Source organism: Protomyctophum parallelum, assembly GCF_964188405.1.
Source record: "Protomyctophum parallelum genome assembly, chromosome: 12".
Taxonomy (NCBI): Eukaryota; Metazoa; Chordata; class Actinopteri; order Myctophiformes; family Myctophidae; genus Protomyctophum; species Protomyctophum parallelum.
The window spans coordinates 22,307,733-22,332,731 of record NC_139712.1 but is presented as its reverse complement, the minus strand read 5'-3'; the positions used below and the strand labels follow the sequence as shown (position 1 = coordinate 22,332,731).

Below are 24,999 nucleotides of genomic sequence, written 5' to 3'. Positions count from 1 at the left end.
GACTTCATCCAGTCTGCCCTCCAAAAAAACAGACTCCCGACCCACAGGTTGAGAACCCCTGCTCTAGGTTAAGTCATGTGGTGACTGTGTGTGCTCATTGTGTGACAATGACAATGATGGCACATTTCAACATGTGTGGGCATTGGTTTCTATTGAGTTGTATTCTCATATACCAACTAAAGTTTCAGAAATGCTTCTCTTTCAAAATGCGATTATAAAACACATTAAATATAAATCCAATATGACACAGAAATCAAATCAAATGAGCTTACAATTTACAGGAGTGGTGTGTGACAGAACAGGTGACAGTTGCGTTGCCGGGTTGGGGACATTTTGTTTGAGATACACTTCCCCCACGTTCTTAAGCTACAGAGCATGGAAAGCCTCATGAATCAGCATACGTGAGTCAGCCCTTATCATCAGCATACATGTTGTTCTCTCTAAATAAATAAAATACAAAATCTCTATCCTGTCACTGCATGTGCCTGTGCTGCGAAACAGCACAGGCACAACTCAATTCCAACACAACCAGAATACGATAGCTGCATCCTAATACCAATATTATATTCCTGGTTTGGAGCCATGAACCTCTTCCTCTTTCGTTCATCTTAATGTCCAGCTTAATGTCATGCAGCCACGCTCCCGGGTCCAAGATCAAAGAGGCCGGCCTCCGATGGCTGTCATGAGTGTGTGGTCGGCAGTCTGCTCACGCTCCCCTCGCTCACACGCTGCACTGTCTGCCAGGTCTCACTTCTTCATATAGCTGTTTTGAAGCAGCCGACCCCATGCAGTGCACAGGCGGGTCAGCATAGGGTCCATTGTCAGGGTAGCAGGTATCAACGGTGTCAAGGTGGGCCATCCACTCCTGCTTCATAAACCACTGCATGCTCATGAGCTGCGTGATTATCCATGCAGCAAACCTCGCTTACTAGAACAGAGAGGAGTTGTCTGCATGTGGTTCCAGTATGATTCACGTATTAAAACTAGAAAAAGTGCTCCTCGGAGCACAGGTCTCCACCAAGCCACGTAGGTCATCGTGCCCTCCTGGTGGCGCTATAATAGGCTAATGTGAAAAGGGTGTCATTTCTTCTTACGCCTTTGACGGCAAATCGACGGCGCCTGGACCACTAGGCCAGCGGGTGTCCCTGGAAAGTCGATTGTTGTTCTGTGGAGCTCTCACCTCATGCCCAAGATCTAGTATTTTGTTAGTATTAGTATAACAGTACCAACAATCGCCCAGTCATCAGCCATGCAGTATGATGCATGCTTGTTGTTGCTGCTACTTGTTGCGCCAGCCAGCCATTGTTTTATAATAATGACACCCAACCCAGCAGGAGCTTACCTGAGCTGGGGTTGTGTTGAGCCGTCTTGGAGGACGTCGTGCGGGAGGTGGAGGTGGCTTCCTCCACCCTCTGGTCGGGGGAACTCCCGCTAGACTTCCTGGGCTTCTTGTCCGTCAGGTGAAGAGGGGAGGAGCTCTTGTTGGCGGACGGTGGCGGCGGTGGCCGGCGAGGCCGGGCCGTGGCGTTGACCTTCAACCAGGCCTGTGCCTTGTATTCGGCGATCTCTCCGTAGTCGGCGCGAGTCACCCGACACTCGTACAGACCCTCGTCGCTCTCGCCGATCCTAGACAGCTGCAGCTTGTGGGAAATGTTGTTGCCTTGCACCCTTACGGTCTGACGGGGTATTTTAGAGTGCGAAAGAGAGGACAGTATTTATTGATACATTTTCAGTGGTGGAAAAAGTATACACAAATTTATTAGTAAGTAAGTAAAAGTAGCAATACTGCAATGTACTTGAGTAAAAGTACAAAAGCGCCGGCAGTAAAATGTACTCAAAGAACTCAAAGAAGAATGTGAGATTGTAGATAATTCTTTCATTGGCTATTTTCAAATGGCTGAAATGTATGTAGTGCTGAATTGGTTAATGAGTGTGTTTTGTAATAATAGCCTAATCAAAATCTACTAAGTAACTATCGTAACCAGAGCCATCTAATAGAAGAGTTACGATATTGAAGGGGGCGGAAACCGAGCACTCGAGCGCTGTTCATGCAGCCTGAACTGAGACAAACTGGAGTTTGAAATGCATGTTGCAATTTTAATTCTGAATTATTATTTTAGTAATTACTAATAATGTTTGAAATAGAAGTTAATAGTTCAAGACTAGAGTTTGATTGCTATGCTATTCCACAAGCATAATTTAAACTCAAACTCAAAAAACATAACATATTATTTGCTATGTTAATTATTGCTATATTAGCTATATTATGTGATGTTGCTCTCGATCTTGCTTTCGTGTTTATTGTTAATTGTCAAATTAGTAAATCCATTAAATACTATTGGGATTTAATTTAACTAGTGTTAATATGGGCTCAACTTACACTTATTTTTGTCCCCTCATCATCAGGGTCTGGTTCTTGTATTATTTCCACCTGTGAATATGGAGACAGACAGACAGACATATTAGCAAAATGACCAGAAAAGGCAGAATGCATTCCAATATGTCACTATATTTAGATTCTGCAAGAACTAATAGGCTATGTGGAGGGATTTAGATTAAAGCAGGCATAGAGATGCAGCAGTGACTTGAAGAGGACCGGTTGAAACCGGAATATTCTTTGACCAAAAAAAAAAAAGACAAATCCTTGAAAGATTACGCCTCACAGATTTCATCAGCTTTACCTCATACAATCATATCACAATAGAGGGTATGCGCATGCATAAATTGAGTGGCAAATCAAGTGGCTAACTGAGTTTAAGATCGTTTAAGATTGCTTCCGACTCAGATAGGACGTTTCTGTGTGCATGCGTGGGCTGTCAAGGCCAGAAAGTAGTTTTTTGCCACTCAGTACTGGCGTTCCTGCATAACTTCCGGGTATGACGGTGATGTCACTCGCATAGCCTCTATATTAAAGCTTTTGATGCCAATACATACACATAAATTGTACTTTTACTCAAGTACAAGTCTCAATGTAGACTTCGATATGAGTGTTGTTATTGCGAACGCAGTGAGCCACTTACTATGACAGCAAGGGCTGAATGTCTGTGTGTGTGTCTGTCCCACTGTTACACCACCCGCCCGCCACCAGAGGGCGCAGCTGTAGCACACACACACACAGGGCGCAGCTGTAGCACACACACACGCGCACACGCACACACACACACACACACACACACGCACACACAACCACACACACACAAGCTGCGTTCGCTTCACGCGTTTGCGCGTCTTACTTGTATAAACAGACGACAAAAGATTACATTTGCTCTTTGCTTTATGATGGCTATGTGCCTGATGTTTGCATTTGATTGCATTATTGGCTTTTGTTTTTTCTGTTTTTTGTTTACTTCGTTTGTAAATATTTTTAATGTTTTTTCCTTGTGATGTTTTTCTCTTGTCTAAATGGACACTTGGTGTCTTTGGGTGTCTTGTAGTTTCACTGAGAACTACAACTCCCATAAGTTATCATTCAAATTGAAATGTTTGACATAGGTGTGATCAATCATCCAATCAAATGATGAACATATATATCTGTCCTATGTCACTTTTTGATTATGCCTGAAGAAGGTCAGTAGACCGAAAGCTTGCCAAAAATAAACTGATTGTGCGCAGATCTGAGTGTGTGGAGCTTCCCTTTATTTTTCCTCATATTCCTTTTGTGGCTCCAGCACCTCCCTAAAGTTTTTTTCAGCAGATGAGCGGTGGCTCCTTTTCTACTCAAGTACATTTTGAATTCCAAACGTTTACTTGTAACGGAGTAGAACAATTGAGTACTTTTTCCACCGCTCTCATTTCTCAGCTTCACTGCAGCAGTGCAGAATGGCTGCACGCTTTCCCAAGAGTCCCCATAGCTGATGAAGGAAAGGCGTGTATGGATGGAAGAAAGACATTCATTTCTACTCTGGATCCGTAACACCCTGGTGACTGCATGCCTTCACATGAACACAGCGGAATGATCTCAGCTCAGTCAACAGTCAATACACCATGTGTGGTGCTCTATATGTGGATAAAATGGCCAATCCGCTCAGTCAATGCACACACGCACGTGCATGTGATGTGCGCGCACACACACACACACACACACACACACACACACAGAGAGAGAACAAATTGCAATTGTTACGTACGTTGCAGGGCAACATAGTTATTTATTTCTTACCCGCACCACAGATCAATCATACATATTCTGAAGTAATCCTGGAGACTGACATTCAGTAATTGGGTCTTATACGAGGCATCCACACCCTGTGTGTGTAAAACAGAAAATCCAAAATGTGCAACGGACAAGACCAAGTCTTTGCCAGGGAAACATTTTGCACTTCCTTTGAGGCAAGGAAGTATAGTGACACATACACTGGAAATGTGTATGTGTGTCAGTCTTTTCACACAACAATAAAATGTACTTTTACCACAATTACAGTGTTCCCCTTGGGTAAAAGTGTAGAGTTTCTGACAGCAAGGCAACAGTTTCCGTTGACACTCTGAAAACAAGTTCCCCATTATTTTCCCATTCATGTTTCATTTCCAGCGCATGAGTGCCTTCCGTTCTGAGAGGAACAACACGCCCGGGACTATCTCAATGTCTCTCTTTATTGCGGAAAAGCCCCGGTGCCTGGCTGTCATATAATAATGCTTCCATTTTTCATCCAATCCTCAAATTGACTTCTTGTAAAATGTTTCCTGTAGTTATGTTGACCATAATGTGGGTAGGGATTGGTGGTCCCTCATGTATTTAGCCTCGGTATGGCAGGCTTTTTTATTTCCGTTCGCATTTGGCTTACAAAGAAAGGCCTGAGGAAACAAATGCATTGGAAGATCTGGCATAGGAAGCCCCACTTCATTGTATTTCGCAGGCGCGTCACTCCACATCTGGTGACATCAGGTTTCTCCGCTGGGGAGGGGAGGGGAGGGAGGAGGGGGGGGGGGGGGGGGCTCAGATCGGTGAACCAATTGGATCCACCCGTGCTTTCGACAGCTTTCCAGGTTTGTGTGAACACAAACATTGGCTTGTGATTGGCTGATCACCCCATAGCGATGATTTGATTGGCTGAGCAGAGTACATATTGAAGCTAAAAGTGAGGACGCAAACTGATTTGGCCCGGACTGAGATGATGTATTTTGATGCATGATGATAAGAGCGCCCCTCAATTCACACGGGTGTGATTCGTTTTTTTAACCCACAATCCCCGTCACACTGTCACGACACCTAACTCTCCGTCGCTCACCCCAGGTCATCGTGACATCACGTGACATCAGCCCCATATATGGTGCCCAGGTCATTGTGACATCACATGACATCATCAGTGATGGATATATAGTAAATGTGACTTGCTGTCGCAGTTAAGCCCATATATGGAGATCCCTGATGTCATCAATATTGACCAGCAACTCATCTGACCTCAAACCTCAAACCCTTAGATCTCCATATCTGGATATATGTCAGAACCTATTATGACATTCCATATGTTGATCCTTCCCTATCCATCATTCCTCTTCGATGTCTCCCTTTTGACTTATACCTGTCCATTTAAACTTTAGACGGGCCTGCCTCAAAGTTATTAGTGCAGCCGCGCCCGGCAGCCGGCGAAAACTAGAGTTCTCAACAGGCCCGAAAATGAAGGCTTGGCCCAACTGGGCCCTCATCAAACCCTGTACACTCAAGAGAATGTCCCCACTACCACCCTTAGATTCCCAATACAAACTGACCGCAAAAATAATAAGAGAAAATATATCATAAATGAATACTGGAACCAGATATAATCATTAAGGAAAGTTTATGCATGTACTATGTGTACTATAATGTAAACTCTTCATTTCCATTTTTCCAGCCATTCAGTTGCAATTTTTTTTTCTCTAATAATTTGGGGACCCCCCAAAATAATTTGGCGACCCCCAAGGGGTCGTGACCCACGGGTTGAGAACTGATTATTCCCAAAAAAAACCTTTTAGCTCAAGAAGAGAAATTAGATGTTAGCCTGTGACCCAACTAGTGAAAATAGCTGATCTACAAGCTAACAACACGTCACATCACGCCTTGTTGTGAGCTTGTAGATCGGCAATTTTCACTACTTAATCATTTGTTTTCAAATGTATTGAATTTCTTTGATTTCTTCATGAAATTACATGAAATGTATTTTTGTATTTTTGGGATTTTTTTTTTTAAATGTTTTGAAAACAATGTGTTTGCGACACACAAATGGGTCCCGATCCAGTATCTGGTAACCAGTGCACTATAGGAGAAGAAAATTGAATCCGCAACACATGGCCGGCCCATTCACATGCACAAAATGTATTCAGAATTCCAGTTATCAGAATAAAAATGCTCATGTAAACACCTCAATTGGAATATAATATCCCATTCCGTTCAATTGCAATAGAATATGTACCACCCCTCCCATTCCGGTCTGGAGGGGTGGTATAAACCATTTGAATCAGGATATATTTACCATGTAAACACTTTTTTCCGAATGCTACTCAGAGTTTGGAATAATACATAATATTTTACACATGTCTGCCCTTACTAGACTATAGTGCTTTTTGCCCTTGTCCAAAGCATGGATGGCCATTTGGAGACATTTTATTTGACCCATTGAAAAAAGACAAATATGTGCCATTTACAAACCCGTCGCTGATTGCCAATTCCAGTGTATGGGTGAAGCATGGAACCAGCCATGAATCAAATCGTTCTTAATCAACAGTAGACCTTGAAAAGGTAATTCACACTTTCATTTCATCTCGTTTAGACTTCTGTAATAGCCTATACTCTGGCTTCTGCAAAAAAATCAATTTCCCACCTCCAAGCAACTGGTTCAGAATTCAGCTGCAAGACTATTAACTAACACTAAGAAATGAGAGCACATTGCACCCATCCTAGCTGCACTCCATTGGTTACCTGTTAGCTTTATTATATATTTTAAAATATTATTGATAACTTTTAAAGCCCGGCAGTGTTTGGCTCCAATGCTACATTAAAGCCTTGCTGCCCCCTGAATCAGGACGCATGCCTTAGATCCACGGAAATGGCCCTCCTGAAAGTCCACCCGTCTCGCCTTGTTATACACGGGGCGATTGGGCATTTGCAGTCCGGGCACCCACCCTGTGGAATGCCCTACGTGAGGAGCTGAGGCTTGCAAAATCAGTGTCTTCGTTCAAATCACTTCTAAAAACATCTCTCTGTTAAAGCGTTTTCTTAGCGGCTTCTGCAGCCTTTGTTTTAAGGTTATTTTTTAACATTACATTAAATTTCAGAGGCGAAGTGATGTCGGCAAGGTAAATGTAGGCCTATATGAAAACACTACTGTCCCATTGTGCAAGTTAATTAAATTGAATAACATTCAATTGTGGGTTCATAAATATAGGCCTATAGACAAGGACGTTAAATGGGAGGCTATTGTGCAGTCAAAGTTACCAATACAAGCTAGTTAATTCAGCATTATTTTATTGACTGGTCAGGCCGGTATATGGTAGGCCTCAGGCCTACCAATATAGGCCTCAGGCCCACCATACCAGGAATCAGGCCTATACCATTGCGTGGCAGATCTATGCACGGAATATGTTCACAGTGAAAGGGGGTGTTGTTGAGTAGAACCACACGCATACTCACTATGCATATTTCATTTGGGAAACCCAGCCATTGTTATGTGCTGTAAAGCTCTTTGTAACTGTGTTTGGAAAAGTGCTATATAAATAAAATTCATTATCATTGTAGGAGCCAAATCCTTATATTAAATTATATTATTTATTTATTGGCCCTCTGGTGGTGGTGTTCTGTAAAATAATGATGTCTGCTCTCTGCCCACCTTATAAGGAACTGTGTGTCACAATAGGGGCGTGACAGACTGGCAAGCACACAGTCTTTTGACCTTGCAGCTTGTTTGAAGGATTTTGTGTTACTTTATTTGTTTTATCCTACAAGTTTGAGTTTCCCGTTTTTTGCATCCCTGTAAAGGAAGATAAATAAACAACTTTGATTTAACACCGAAACCAACCTGGAATGAACATTCTATTTTATTCAAACAACAACAACAACAAGCAAGCGTCTTTAGTATAGTCAGTCTGCCCATGAAGTGGCTCACACAAAGGGAGAAAGGTGTTTTTAACAAAAGGATAAGTGGTCACTACAATCATTATCATCATTAACCATATTGTCTCAGCAGTCCACCCAGGCGGGGGAATTGGCATGAGTTGTTGTTGTGAACACATTGTTGTGAACACTTTCCCAGTAAGTCCCCAAGCCTCTATCGCATCGTTGAGTTTACCTACCAGGTTGTCTGCAAGTGCTGTGTCTGTCGGGCATATTCGGTGTGACGGCTGACTGAGGATGCATTAACTCCTCTTCAATATAGTGGCATGCAATTGTCAAATAGCTTCTCTGTGGTGACTGGTGAGTGCCATCAAACACGCGTAAATTCATCTCGCCAGTTAGCTTTATGTTTTCTTTAAAATGGGCTTCAATTTGACAGACCCAGTCTGTTCTGCAAGGCAGCAACTCCCGAAAACCCTCGCCATTGACCACACTGATGGGCAATATTATCCTTTTTCGACTACGTTACGTAACATCATTATCATTCTTTAATAAGAACAGAACACCACTTCTCTTTACGCGCTTCATGCTGTGTATTTCTTTTGTTCTGGGGTTGTTTTGGGTGGAAGTCGTGCATGGTTGCAGGGACTCAGCACAAATATATATCTTTTTATTTTAACAGTTAGCCGTTAGTGTTTGTTGTTTATTCATTTTGGATAACGGTTATGGGTTGGCCATCTCTATAGTCCAAAGTTATATTCAGAATGAATGCTTGTAAACAATTGAGGAATATGAATACTTTTATTCAGGTTCCATGTAAACAGTTGGGTATTAATCTCTGTTCGGAATGAATGAATTAATTCTGAATACATGTTGTGCATGTAACCGCAGCCTACTGGTAAGGGAAAACTCAGCTCCACTGGTTTATTAATTCAACGTTTCGATCACTGGGATCTTCTTCAGGAATCATTCCTGAAGAAGATCCCAGTGATGCAATATGAAATATCGGACAGATCCGTCTTGAGCACATGACTATAGAGATACTGAGTAACGATTTGCAGGCTTTTTGGACACAATCTGGAGGAGTAATAGCAAAAGATGTGTTTTACAAAAGTCGGCCTCCTGGTGTCGCTATAACAGGCCGTTCTGGAAAATCTAGAGGCATCTAGGGAGTGTGAGGGCAAAGTTGGCATGGATCGGGCCAACGGTGCCAGAGATTAGCTGGTAACGGACGGACGGACACACACGGACGGACGGACGGATGGAGTGCAAAACATACTCTCTCCCCATGCCTTTGGCCTGGTGGAGACAAACATACTCTCTCCCCATGCCTTTGGCCTGGTGGAGACAAACATACTTTCTCCCCATGCCTTTGGCCTGGTGGAGACAAACATACTCTCTCCCCATGCCTTTGGCCTGGTGGAGACAAACATACTCTCTCCCCATGCCTTTGGCCTGGTGGAGACAAACATACTCTCTCCCCATGCCTTTTGCCTGGTGGAGACAAACATACTCTCTCCCCATGCCTTCGGCCTGGTGGAGACAAACATACTCTCTCCCCATGCCTTTTGCCTGGTGGAGACAAACATACTCTCTCCCCATGCCTTCGGCCTGGTGGAGACAAACATACTCTCTCCCCATGCCTTTGGCCTGGTGGAGACAAACATACTTTCTCCCCATGCCTTTGGCCTGGTGGAGACAAACATACTCTCTCCCCATGCCTTTGGCCTGGTGGAGACAAACATACTCTCTCCCCATGCCTTTGGCCTGGTGGAGACAAACATACTCTCTCCCCATGCCTTTGGCCTGGTGGAGACAAACATACTCTCTCCCCATGCCTTTGGCCTGGTGGAGACAAACATACTCTCTCCCCATGCCTTTTGCCTGGTGGAGACAAACATACTCTCTCCCCATGCCTTTGGCCTGGTGGAGACAAACATACTCTCTCCCCATGCCTTCGGCCTGGTGGAGACAAACATACTCTCTCCCCATGCCTTTGGCCTGGTGGAGACAAACATACTCTCTCCCCATGCCTTTGGCCTGGTGGAGACAAACATACTCTCTCCCCATGCCTTTGGCCTGGTGGAGACAAACATACTCTCTCCCCATGCCTTCGGCCTGGTGGAGACAAACATACTCTCTCCCCATGCCTTTGGCCTGGTGGAGACAAACATACTCTCTCCCCATGCCTTTGGCCTGGTGGAGACAAACATACTCTCTCCCCATGCCTTTGGCCTGGTGGAGACAAACATACTCTCTCCCCATGCCTTTGGCCTGGTGGAGACAAACATACTCTCTCCCCATGCCTTTGGCCTGGTGGAGACAAACATACTCTCTCCCCATGCCTTCGGCCTGGTGGAGACAAACATACTCTCTCCCCATGCCTTTTGCCTGGTGGAGACAAACATACTCTCTCCCCATGCCTTTGGCCTGGTGGAGACAAACATACTCTCTCCCCATGCCTTTGGCCTGGTGGAGACAAACATACTCTCTCCCCATGCCTTTGGCCTGGTGGAGACAAACATACTCTCTCCCCATGCCTTCGGCCTGGTGGAGACAAACATACTCTCTCCCCATGCCTTTGGCCTGGTGGAGACAAACATACTCTCTCCCCATGCCTTTGGCCTGGTGGAGACAAACATACTCTCTCCCCATGCCTTTGGCCTGGTGGAGACAAACATACTCTCTCCCCATGCCTTCCGCCTGGTGGAGACAACCTATTTGGGTCGTTTACGGCAGTTCCGTGACCACGGAGAGCAAAGGTCCGTTTCTCAATAGATATGTCATCTAGGATGGAAATTAAACAAATTGATCCCCCATGTAGATCGCATCGTGACATGTCAAACTAGGGGGTTTTCATGATTCTGAATCCATTCCAAGCATTAGTTTTGCACAAATAACACTCCTTGGGCTACAAAACAGCCATAGCCGTCATCACATATGTGATGAGGTGTTTTGTGCAAAACTAATGCTTGGAATGTTTCTTAGCGATCAGCTAGATTCCATGTAACTAAAAAAGTAATTCCACATTTTCTGGCCAGTATCACTCTATGACCCCTGACATATTGTGGCTGATTGATGCCTCCATCCGCAGAGCAGATATCAGCTCCCCTTTTTGACTGACAGTTTAAAATGATTCACTTCACACAGCTGAAGTGGTTTCTGTCTAGACTCCACCCGAGTGCATCGCAATCAGTGAAGTCTCTCTCTTTCTGTTCTCCCGCCTTCCCTTTCAATATTTTTCTTTAACTCAATTACATTTCCCCACCCACCCCTTATTCCCCTCACTGTATGTTTATTTTACCTTTTTACAGATGAATTCCTGTTCTGTTCTTTGACTAAATAGAAGTGTATATTTATACGTCTCTAAATGTGTGTGTGTGTGTGTGTGTGTGTGTGTGTGTGTGTGTGTGTGTGTGTGTGTGTGTGTGTGTGTGTGTGTGTGTGTGTGTGTGTGTGTGTGTGTGTGTGTGTGTGTGTGTGTGCGTGTGTGTTATCCCATGGTTCGCACGACGATGTTAAAAAGTAGTTGAACCCGTTGGCCGCCTCGTTATCCATTCGTATCACCGGCAGTCTTTGACTTTATTAAGTTTCATAAAAATAGTGTCGGATTGTGCCATTCAGAATATTGTTGTTGCTTGCTAGAAATAGCATCCCATGGCTGAGTCAAAGATAACTTGGTAGTACATGAAAGGCAAAGCGATCGAACATAGACCAGCTCAGCTGTGCTTACACAGCAGCTGGTAAAAAAAACACTTTTCAGTTGATTTTTAATGTCCTATACACTCGAAAGAACATGTGTCACAGGGCTTGAATCCAAAGTTCCAAACAATTAAGTTCAGAATGTAGCCTACAGAACACACATGGACTTATTCACAGTCAACATTGTTCATGCACTTCAGTTTGCCATATTGCCAACACCGGAAACAATTATGGGCACAGGAAGCACCTTCTCGCCCCAAATAGGTCGACTGACCGAGCAGTATATATTCTGTGAGCTGCTTTATTGCCTTACACTTCAAGCCTCTGACCACCAGCCTGTGGACATGGCCCATAAACTGCCATGTATATATTAAACAATGAGATGACACGTATAGCCTATATATATAATGGTTAGTATTTTACTTTTAGAAGGAAAGATTCCTCTAAACTTGATTCAAAAGCACAGCCAACTCCTAATAGGAAAACCTCCCAGCTGTAACGTACGCACAATCACAGGAAATCAGCGATTAGACATGTACCACTGCAGCATCCACCATCCTATTATCCTTATGTTGTGCTGAGCTTTTTATGTTCCAGTGTGTGTGTGTGTGCGCGTGCGTGCGTGCGTGCACTTGTGTTAATGTAAGATGTAAAAGGAGGGACCACCCGTAATCCTTCTGGTATATAAACCATCGCTTGCAGTTTAATCACAGCCCTTCCTTCCAAACCTCACGGCGCCCCGTCGACTCAACCGCGCCATGGAAATTACCCTAATGTTAATCCAAGAGTAAGTGCTTGTGACAAGTTACCACTTTCTCTCTCTCTCTCTCTCTGTCTCTCTCACACACACACACACACACACACACACACACACACACACACACTCACTCTCTCTCTCTCTCTCTCTCTCAGGCGCAGAGGTGTGTAATGTGTGTAATGCAGTATGTGTGTAATGTCACGTTGTTGAACTAGGCGATGGAAATCATGTGCAGGAGATGTGCATGACTGAACCGAGTGGGAGAAACTCGATAAAATTCTCCTGATTATGTAAAGTGAAATGTTCAGAATCAAACGATTTACACCAGGGGTGAGCAACTGTAATGATGGAGAATTGGAGATATGGCCACTACATTTCCACACTTCCACACATTTTTGAGGTTTTTGATTTGTTTTACATAAATCAGTGCTATTGAACACCCTATACGTCTGTGTGTTGGTACTGAGCAATGAAAAGTATTAAAAGGCGACAAAACCTCTTAACTGGACCCTCAAACTGCCTGCTAAGACCACTTACTCCACCACCTTATCTCCCCCTCTCACGCAAGTGCATTAATTGTCAATATAAAGTCAGTAAGTCAGAATACCAACTTTGATGAGGCAGTATTGCATATATATATTTTAATACCAGTAAGATGCCTGAGGGCGAGAAGCGCATCCGCCTGGGTGACGGGCGGCAGACTGCTGGGCGAGCACTGGCGCTTTGGCATGGGGGGAGATCAATATATGGAGTGAATTCTGTACTGTCCATATATGGTGTCTTGAGTGTACAGGGTTTGATGAGGTCAGATCAACACTTTTTTTTTTCAAATGCAGTTAGTTATACTTCATGAAATCAAATACAAATACATTGGACATAAAAAATGCAATAAAATGTTAATACACGTGAAGGTGGGGGCCGCATGTGGCCCCCGGCACTGACAGTGGCCTGTGTATGATTTAAACGAACTGAATACTAGTGGTAATGATGCGTATAGCCTCTGGAATGTATTAATACAGGGTAAAGAACGGCATGTAATTTGCCATAGCAAAACCAAAGTAAGGATCAACAAAGATACAGGTAAGTGTAATGTAACAACAATACTTTGTATTGTATATGTGCGTGCGTGCATGCACACAGAGTGTGTATTCAGCTGTATGGTAGTAGTGCTTGCTACTCTACTTTCAGTCTCTGCCGCTGGCTAGCCCTCTTTGTGGGGGTGTTTCTGTCGGTGCACAGCCTCTCCAGTCTCCACTTACTAATGACCCCAGGCTTGTTGGAGGTCTCTGACAATTTTGTTGACTATGACAAAAACATTTCGTCGAGTCCGTCGACTACCTTTTATCACTAACAAACTAAATAATAACTAAGCTAAGCTGACTAAAACTATAACACTAAATATATTGACAATTTCGTCAACAAATACAAACTAAAACGTTAGGGAGGGACTAGTGGAGAAGAGATCCATGCAGCAGAACTGAAAGACAAGTCATGTTTGGTTGCAATTGAGTGTTGCACTCTGGAAATAGCAGATCTACAGGAGCAAGCGTGACGTGTTGTGAGCTTGTAGATCTGCTATTCTCAGCATGCAATCAAGTGAAATTAATATCAGGCATTTAGACGCCACCAAAGGTGCCAAAATACATTTTAGTTGACAAAATGAAGATTCAGTCGACTAAAATTGTGTAGACAGTGAACACTGTCTGACCATGTCATGATTCTGTCTGTTGTAGACTTTTATTATGTAGTGCTGTCTACAGTCCTAGTGTTTCCTGTTTTACCTATAGTTGTTTGCCTGTCTTGTCTCACCTCCCTGATTACTAATTTTCTCCATCTTGTGTCCTGTTAGGCTCCCAGCCAATCCCGGTGTTGATTGTTAGTTCTGTTCACCTGCAGTGTATTTTCTCTATGTCTACTTAAACCCTCAGCTCCTTGCGTTCCCTGCCAGATCTTAGATGCTGTTTATGGTGTTATGGTTGTTCCTCTGTGTTTCCAGAAAATTAATCTGTGTTAATTTGACCTGCTCTGTCTGTTTTTTCAGTACATCCCCTGAGTAGCACTGTAACTAACTAAAGACCATGAAACACAAGAAATGACACCAGTGAGACAGTATAGATGAATATATAAGATACATATAAATACGCCTGTGATCTCTCAACCAACTTTTGATTTCTGCTTCATGACCGGCCAAACATGGGTATAGGTGTGGGCTCCGCACAGCCCTTGGCCTTGTATAGCAGCCACAGCCTGAAGGGTCCACAGATGGTGTGACTGTTGTCATGACAGACCCCTGGACATTATTCATGCCAAAGTTTGGAGCAGCTTGCGTGGCCCATGAGGGGGAAATTAATTTAAGAGAATACACAATCTTCTCTTTCAACCAGAGACAAATCAAAACAGGAAATGGAGCAGAGATGTGGATGACTTACGACTCCTAACAACGGCTGCACCCAGCGATCTATAAAAAGGATTATCTGCGCGAGCAGCACATGAGTGCACATCAGTAGTGTCATAACTGTTATGGTGCGGCCATACATTGTGACTAATGTCCCTCAGACTACAGCCCTGCTAGTGGACCCGTGAAGCAATTAAAGTCACAATCAATGTCCTGAATCAAAACACAGCGACAGCTCAATTATCCTTGGATATATTGAGAGCCTTGAAATGAGCTCCACTTCCCAGCTTCTCCCTGCCTTTTTCTGACTCTCTCTCTCTCTCTCTCTCTCTCTCTCTCTCTCTCTCTCTCTCTCTCTCTCTCTCTCTCTCACACACACACAGCACACAGGGCTGGACTGGCCATAGGACGTACCGGGCATATATATATATATATATATATATATATATATATATATATATATATATATATATATATATATATATATATATATAATTCTTTTTTGACAGGCAGGCAGGCAGGCCAATAGGCGGCAGGCCACCAGGAAAGGTCCGTGCATGCTGCCATTCTGCCAGTGCCATCATGATAATTTCACTGTACCTGTATCAGTGAGTGACAAATAAACCCTCTACAAAGGGTTGTGTAGTTGTCTGTTGGTCATTTATGTTGTTCTGTAAAAGTGGTGGTATTAGGGGCTTGTTTGTTTGTGTGTGCCTCGACGGAGCGGGCCGTATAGTGTTTGCTACAGTATCTGCGCGCTGGTTGTGGTGGGCTGGTCTGGCCCTGTTTGTGTGTGTGCCTCCTTGTGTGGATGTGTGTTACTCTTCGTGCTGGGTAGCACATATAGGTCTTCACCAACGAACGCCATTGCTGTCTGTCTTCTGCCCAATGTTGCAGTCGGCCCCAGGGTCCACCCCAACACTCTTTCATTTCTCTCTCCACTGATCTTCTCCAGGTCTCTCCGGGCCTGCCTCTTTTTCCTTTCCTAGGTGGTGTCCATCTCATAGCTACCCATGGAGACCCCGGGGCAGACCATGGATGATATGGAGGGATTATATCTCCAAACTTGCCTTAGGAACGGGATCCCCCAGAATGAAGTTTGTTGCCCTGGAGAGGGAGGTCTGGAGCTCTCTGCTCGATCTGTTGCCCTACGGCTAAGCAGCTGAAGATGGATGGCTGGACGGATGATTATTTTAGCCTGCATGGCCAGTGTTGGGGAAGTTACTTTGAAAGCGTAGCTTGTAAAGCTACAAGTAGCTCACCATGGCAGTAGCTTGATCAAGCTACATAGCTACCCCTGGAGAGATGTAGCTTGTAAAGCTACAGCTACATGGAAAAAGTAGCTCAAAGTAGCTCAGCTACTTTTTATTTTTCAGCGTTAAATTGAGAATGTACATACGGGAGACCCCTCCTCCCCTCTGGGAGACCCCTCCTCCCCTCTACCCCTGCTCCCCCCCTGCTCCCCTCTGGGAGACCCCTCCTCCCCCTGCTCCCCTCTGGGAGAACCCTCCTCCCCCTGCTCCCCTCTGGGAGACCCCTCCTCCCCTCTACCCCTGCTCCCCCCCTGCTCCCCTCTGGGAGACCCCTCCTCCCCCTGCTCCCCTCTGGGAGAACCCTCCTCCCCCTGCTCCCCTCTGGGAGACCCCTCTTCCCCCTGCTCCCCTCTGGGAGAACCCTCCTCCCCCTGCTCCCCTCTGGGAGACCCCTCCTCCCCCTGCTCCCCTCTGGGAGAACCCTCCTCCCCCTGCTCCCCTCTGGGAGACCCCTCCTCTCACCCTGCTCCCCTCTGGGAGACCCCTCCTCTCACCCTGCTCCCCTCTGGGAGACCCCCCCACCCTGCTCCCCTCTGGGAGACCCCTCCTCTCACCCTGCTCCCCTCTGGGAGACCCCTCCTCTCACCCTGCTCCCCTCTGGGAGACCCCCCCACCCTGCTCCCCTCTGGGAGACCCCTCCCACCCTGCTCTGCTCTGGGAGACCCCCCCACCCTGCTCCCCTCTGGGAGACCCCTCCTCCCCTCTGGGAGACCCCTGCTCCCCAAAATTGTAGCTTGTAACTTGAGTAGCTAAGCTACAAAAAATGACCCAAAAAGTAGCTGAGCTACTTGACGAGGTACACAAATATGAATGTAGCTAAAATACCACAAGCTACAGCAAAATGTAGCTAAGCTACGTAGCTCAGCTACATGTAGCTTAATACTCCCCAACACTGTGCATGGCGCAGCCACACTTCACTCCCCTATTGCATATGCATATGTCCCGAGGCAGATTAGCCCAGCACAGTGGTATATTAGTATCGCAACGCAAGGCTATAGGATTATTTCATGTTCTCTGCTCTCCTCAAAAAGCGTGTGGTGGATTGGATTATAAGTGCTTTTTACAGGAATGCCTCGGGCACTACGGAATATTGATTGTATCATTTCTCACACTCCACGTCTCCGGTTCACTCAAATGTGAGTCATTGCTGTCTATTATCTGCTTTTCTGATGTGTGCGACCTCTAAGTTCATTTTATTTTCCAACATTACCCATGTGAAATCGAGTGAACATGGATTCCTTCTCAGAGCCGCGACCTTGCTTCCCACTGGCGCTGTCACACACATTCACACTGCTCACCACCACCTCGGCTGGCCATTGTGCAGCATTTCCACCAGAACAAATTGACCTAAAGCGTCGCAAAAAAGGTTGTTTGACGTTATCCACGCAAGGGACTCGACGATGGTATACATTCGACATTGTTCTTGTGGTGGATTGTATGTTTTGATTAAAAGCATTTAGTTTGCGGACCAAATCTGCTGCTGTGTGTGCTGACAAACACTAAAGTTTACGAATAATTATTTACACGACAAGATGGGTTCTAATTGGTCACCCAGGGCACCTGATAAGGAACTGGTTGGAATAACATGTTCCTTCCATGCACTACGTCCTACGGTCCTATGGGGGAATTCACTGACGCTTCCTCCCCACATAGGAAGCGTCAGTGAATCCTCGCTATGAGTCTGACTGCGCCAGGCTAGGAAACTCCCTCCTGGCTGTCAGGTGATAAGAAGCAGCCTGTGCACTCCTCATGCATTGAAGGAAGATTATACAACCGTTAGTAAGTGCATGTTGCTTTGATGTGGACTGTCCAATTTAATGTTGCAAATCAACCACAGTTCTGGGGATTATGTTGCAACAAGTGGTTGCAGCGTTGAACTCTGCTCAGACATAACAGTTTGTTCTGAATGATGATGTTTACGGTGCAAACTGTTTGTAAATCATAATCTCGCAATTCCCTGGACCATTCTGTGGCAAATCTCGTGCGCACAGCTAGTCTGCACACCAAAAGTAAGCCAAGGAAGTATACCGCCAAGCAGTTATTTCCCATCATCATCATAATCATCATCATCACCTTTATTTATTCTCGGAAATACAGTTGAGGGCAAGCCCTCATTTTCAGTGTAGCCAAGGTTACAATTAACAAATACAGTCAAAACAACACAACATTATAAATCAGGATACAATTACAAAGGAACTTAAATGCAGAACAACCAGTAAAATGAATCAATTGAAACCAACGTGAAACATATGTTCTGGAGCATTCCTTTGAACTGAATGAAGGATGGCAGGGAGCTCAGTTTTAAGGAATTTTGCAGTTCGTTCCACGAGGTTGGGCCATTGACAGAAAAAGCTGTCTTGCCCAACTCTGTCTGTGCCTGAGGAACCTTGAGCCGTAAAAAATCCCTAGAGCGGGTCTGATAGGTGCTATTGTTCAGTTCCAAAATTGAACAGATATAGTCAGGGAGCATCCCAGCAATGGCTTTCATTTCATGTTTTACACGGTTTGAAATATTGTACTTTAAATCAAATCAAACCTTATTTATTTACCACATTTCTAACGACCAAGGTCGTACGTACGCACGCACGCAAGCACGCACGCACTGGACCCCCCACAGACATGCACGTTCATTGTAAACCCTCCATTACAGCTGCTGGATGTAATGAGCAAAAGGTCGATGCGGGCAGTTATCAGATCTGTGTGTTGTATTGACAGCTGATTATTATCTCAGCAAGACTATGGAGGCCGGCCAGGGCCATGGATTTATGATAACCTGCTGTCCTGCCCATACAATTTATACATTGTGTTTATTAACCCATTAACGCTAGAACAGAAGGGGTGTGTGTGTGTGTGTGTGTGTGTTTGTGTGTGTGTGTGTGTGTGTGGGGGGGGGGGGGGGGGGGGGGGATCCATCTTGGATCCTACAATATAAACAAATGGGAGAGGGGTGGGGCTGAGAAAGGTCCTTATTTGGGATTTAATTTGGCAATGACACTCAGAACAAATATAGAAGCCATTAGTAATCCCTATGTGGCCACTACACAAATATAGTGTCAAGAAGTATCAAGAACCCATATACGGTATACACAACCCGACCAAAGTGTAGAAAGATCCTCAAGAATAGTTGCACTGTCAATACAGTCTCATACTTCAGTAGAGACCCTTTGACTTTTGCTTTTGCAAGGTAGGACTAACCTTTCCAGTGTAATGATCAAATCTACAAACAATATAGCCTGGGTCACCAAAACAGCCTAAAATATTGGTAACAGCCTGATCCTTGGCCCACAAACCTAGTTTGACCGATTGGAGAGAGAGACGCCTGCAGTGTCACTTATCGTCCCTCACTGTCTCCCAAATAGTCATTCGCTTGTATGAGTCCCTGAGGAAATACGGCAATTCAATTTGCGATTGTAGAAAAGGGATGCACTTTCTAGCACAAAATACGCAGCAGATGTGCAATGCACCAGATATGCCCAGTTTGGTTGGGAGACTCCGTGATGACAGCAAAGTACTGAAACCTTTGTACTGGCCTATTGCATGCCCATCTGTCGAATTACACAATTCTGAATATTAATGTCCAACTTTTCCCGGCATGCTTTCAGTAGCTCCCCAAAAGACTCCCCAGTTGATGACTCACATGCAGTCCACCAGTCCAATGAGCCTCTCGTGGACCACATCGATGACATACTGCAAGGTTGTCCTTGATGCATTTCCAGGGGGTCCCCAGCTAAATGATAGTTTGGAACCAAATGGACCCCTTATGGATCTGTAACAGAGAGAGTGTACAAATGGAACAAAATGGAACCGGTTCCATTTGTACACTCTCAGAGTTAAATTAACATTGATTTTACAATATAAATTGGGAGTCCCAAAGATGGAAATGCCATTAAATGGGGGTCTGTAGACTAATATGCATGTCAAACTGGGGGGTCCTTGAAATTAAAATGGTTGAGAATCACTGCTAGAGCCGTAAAAATCTTCTCTCATGGGGGCCACTGGAATATCTTTTCAAATGGGGGTCCGCAGGCTAATTAATGTCAATTTGGGGGTCCTTGACATGAAGAAGTTCATGCGAACCAGTGACACTGATACTGTATCTGAGTATCACAGCACACATGGTCTGTGGCGGTAACATCCTGCGTGGTGTCAATCTGCACAGAAAACATCCCTGCCTTACATCATTAGAAATACATTGTTTTATTATGCTGCTGATTATGTCAATTACTTTGTCGACAGATCTATGGGAGAGCGTTTTTGGAAACGGATAAATAAGTGAAGATTTTCGAAAATATCCGGATCAGTGGATCTGTGTAGTCATGGGAAACGGAGCTTTTGAGAAACGGAGCTTTTGAGAAATGGTATGCGCTTATTAGCGCATACCATTTTTACTATAATTAGGTGAGAAATGCAGCTTGTGCCTGCATGGGAACTACACAGCCGATTGTTTATGTTTATATATCACTGTTAACAACTTTAAAACTTATCATACAGTATGTTGCATCAACTTCAGCAAGCAAAGGCTCTGCTCTGCTGCATCCAATAATACATATCAGCCTACTAGTCCAGTGCAGACTGGTGATTTCATTTGTATATTGGTGCCGAGTGCGAAGCTTGAACAATAGGTTAATTGCGGACCGTTGCAGATAAACTGGATATTAACCTATACCAATAAGGACCCACGCCAAATGCCATTGCGCAGTACACCAACACATCTATGCATGGTGTGTGTGCATGTGAAACTATATTTTGCTCTCCATTTCATGGTCATGGTCATGGAGGGAGAGAGAGAGGGTGCAGAGAGAGAGAGGTGTGAATGCAATCTCATATAGTGTGGTTGGTGAGAAGAAAGTATACAGTGGGTCGCCGTGCGCATATATGACACATCTCTCTCCTGTTTAGGTAATAAAGGGCGCACCCTTGACTGCAACTTGACCTATACGTGACATTTACACCTGGAAAATATAGCCACTCTGCAAGCTCACAACTGGTTGTGGATGCGACACTTCTATAGGTCTGACTGCTATTATTTTCTGTGCAGGACTTGCCAAGTCACCAGAGCAATGATAGTGTCTATCATTTTTAAATGATGTGGAGAGAAAAGTTGAAAGTCGGGATTTGGAGATTTACACACATTTGCATGTGACATGCTGACAGACAATGAAAGAAACACTTCCACTCACAATTTAGGTGGCTTTTAAAATGCGGTACTTATTCCTTCATTAAACAAATATGATTGGCAAATTATGATTGGTGTAAATTAAAAATCAAATTGAAACCTGCTAATGCAGTGATTTTAGCCTGTGTTTTAGCCTGCTGATTCCATTGTTAAATTGACGCACACGTACAGACACACACACTCCTCTCTCTCTCTGTCGCTCTAATTAATTAGTCTCATGTCATGCAGCTGCGTGTAGTTTCCGGATCCTGCCGAGCTGCCTATGCCATAGAAAGCATACAGTAGGTGAGTTCCAGTCTACTGACATGGAAACATAAGGTTTTAGGATTTAGAAGTTGTTTTTTTTTAGAATCGGCCTCAGGTCTAAATGGGCTTCAGATTTGGTGCCTCTAAAACAAAGACCACACTCTCCAATGAATTTAACCACCTCTATGATACGGGACATTACTTGATGTTTATTTATGACCTGGTCACGGTGAAGAGACATTTGTTTTCCACCGAGCAGGCTCTCAATGTCTGCATGGCTGGCCGTCATAAAATATGCCTCTGCAATATCTCTGTGGAATTGTGCTCTTTCATGCTCTTCTACTCTCAAATGAACATGTAAATCCCCCCTTTATGAATTATTTGTGACGGTTAGCAGGCTTTGCAAGAGCCAAAGATACTGAGCAGTAAAGAGAATGTTTTATTTACTTTTGCCTCACAGTATGTAAGCCACTTTCTCGCCGTTCACCGTTATTGGTTTCATTATTTTGGCCTTTTCTGGGGAGTTGTTGAAGATAGTAAGGATAAAAACCCCAGATTGAAATCTTTGTTGGCTGGATGTGCATGAAAATCAAAGCCTGCCTCTCCTTCTGAGTGTGGCTCAACGTCCACATTGCTGGACCCTGCCTCTGTCTGTGAGGACTGGACTGTTACATCAACATCTGTATGAGGAAACACATCAGTAGGCCTAATCAACAGCTGGAACAGCTGGAACATCTATGACTAATGGTCCTTCTTTCCAATGATAACATGAGTTAAGTCTACCAGAAATACAGAAGGCCTATAATCAACAGCTGGATTAGACTATCTATGACTAATGGTCCTTCTTTCCAATGATAACATGAGTTAAGTCTACCAGAAATACAGACAATGACAAAATAATCACACTCGTGTGAAGTGAGGGGCCGCTCTTATCATCATACAATACATCACATTCCGTGCTCAGCCAATCACATTTTCACTATATGGTACACACAAACACACACAACTGGCCAATCAAATCATCACAAATGTGGCACACACACAAACACACAAAGCTGGGCATAGGAGGGGCTAGTAGTGCTCCTACAAAATAAAATAAAATCACACTTGTGTGAAGTGAGGGGCACTCTTACATGTTGAGACAATCACGTCATCGCTATGGGGTACATACATTGATCAGCCAATCATGTCACCGCTATGGGGTACACACATTGATCAGCCAATCACATCATCGCTTTGGGGTATATACACACATTGCTCAGCCAATCACATCAGCGCTATATGGGGGTACACACAGACACACAAAGTTGGGCATAGGAGCAGCTAGCGCCCCTCAAAAATAAAATAACATAAAAACACGTGAAGCTAATAATTTGGTTCCTGTAATTGAACTCCCATTCTGCTCGACAAATATAGACACGGTGCTCAAAAATGATGCTTGGCTCGGCCAAATGCAATCGGGTTGTGTTGAAAATGAAATCAAATGAAATCAAATGAAATCAAATCAAACGCTTGTTGGATCATCCTCCCTTATGGATGCCAGCCGATCAAGACAAAACAAAGACCCAACAAAGTACCTCTTCTGGCTCCTCCTCCTCCTCCTCACTGTCAGTGGGTTCCTCCGGTGCTCTGATGAACCACCACTGCATCTCCAAGAACACGGACGGCGCTCCGCTTTGGAAGGCACACGCCATTTCAATGTTCTGGCCCTCTTTGGCTGTTTGATTGACAGGGCGATCAGTGAATGTTCCTGCAAAGATATATGAGAGAGAGAGAGAGAGTGAGAGTGAGAGTGAGAGTGAGAGTGAGAGTGAGAGTGAGAGTGTGAGAGTGAGAGTGAGAGAGAGAGAGAGAGAGAGAGAGAGAGAGAGAGAGAGTTGTAGGGAATGTTGTAGGGAATTCTGGTTGTAAAATAAGATTTATAACGTTTCTTGGAACGTATAGTTCTTACAAAAAGCAAGCCTTTTTGAAAATCACACCTGTGTGAGGTGAGTGGTACTGTACTGTACTGTACTGTACTGTACTGTACTGTACTGTACTGTACTGTACTGTACTGTACTGTACTGTACTGTACTGTACTGTACTGTACTGTACTGTACTGTACTGTACAAGCTCCTCCCTGGCGTGTGTGTGTGTGTGTGTGTGTGTGTGTGTGTGTGTGTGTGTGTGTGTGTGTGTGTGTGTGTGTGTGTGTGTGTGTGTGTGTGTTTGTGGCTGCACAACTGGGACTTGGTGGTGTGTTAGGCTGCGCAACAGTGACACTTGGTGGTGACAAATATGCTATTTCCGTGCCCAGGCCCAGGGACACACCCAGGGACACATGCAGCCACTCAGCCAGGGACACACATAGCTGTCGTTGCACCACTCAAAAACATAAAACAGCACCACATGGGCCCAGAGATCTGTAGATCAGTATACTCGATAAAAATGTCTTTTTATAGTCACTTTGGGTTTGATCATTGACATTTAACATAATGTACCTAAATAAATGGTGCAATATGACAGAGACATGCACGCACGCACGCACAGACGCACACACTGTTAATAAATACTTCAATCAATCATTAAATCAAGCAATATATACTCCAGACAGATCACGATCAGCGGCGCGGACGGACGGACCACGGACGGACAGAGTAGTTAATGGGGCCGCTGTCCATGGTGCTGAAATAGCGACAGCACTCATTCCCTCGCGCTGGGTGAATTAAAAAACGAGACTATACCTATAAGTATGCAAGCAGCCAAACGAGCTCTGACTGCAACAAGTCAGCCTGCATAGCTGTTGATGCTTTCCCTTATTTATAGTTGTGCTGAGAGAAAGCCCTTAATTATCTGCACAACTGGACTGGTAAATCGGAATTGACACATGGGCTAATATCACAAAGTGTGAGCAACAGTGCAGCCTCATTAAACAATGACATGGTAACCTTATATATCTGTCGCCTCTAATAGTCTGTGTTGAGTTTCTTATAAGCTATAATTAACAAAAGGTTGCGTTTACATACATAGCACTTTTAACACTTTCTTTAACCATGGACGCCACCCCAGCAAGCTCAATCTTTCTTACCTTCAAATGAGATTCCAAATCGGACACAAAACCCGACTAAGAAAACAAATCCAACAGTATCATGAGAAGTCCACATCGTTCCAAATAGAGGTCGAGGGAGAGGAGAAAATCACGTTTTAGCCGAACGAAAATAATAAACCGATTATTTCCACGCCAGAAAATATATACGCCAACAAAGTCAAAAGGGTTGCGGGATGGATGTGTTTGAACGCAGAATGCCAAACGGCCAACATGCTGCAGAATTAAGTCACTTTATATCCCTCTTCAAGTTGATTTTTTTTGCTCATTTTCTTCTCCTGTGCGTCACGAAAGGCTCTGCG

The 24,999-nt window shown here is 44.4% G+C and overlaps 1 protein-coding gene across 1 annotated transcript in view; it reads right to left on the bottom strand.

Moving 5' to 3' along the window:
• The window catches only part of LOC310867576 (V-set and transmembrane domain-containing protein 2A-like), a gene marked incomplete at both ends in the record, with an annotated part of 96,965 nt that extends 72,210 nt beyond the window's left edge, over positions 1-24,755 (bottom strand). Inside the window, 4 exons of the mRNA XM_083777691.1 lie at positions 1,343-1,676; positions 2,381-2,431; positions 23,190-23,362; positions 24,680-24,755. Coding sequence (XP_083633817.1) covers positions 1,343-1,676; positions 2,381-2,431; positions 23,190-23,362; positions 24,680-24,755 — 634 coding nt within the window. The remainder of the gene's footprint in view (positions 1-1,342; positions 1,677-2,380; positions 2,432-23,189; positions 23,363-24,679) is intronic.
• Between the last annotated feature and the right edge of the window lie 244 nt (positions 24,756-24,999).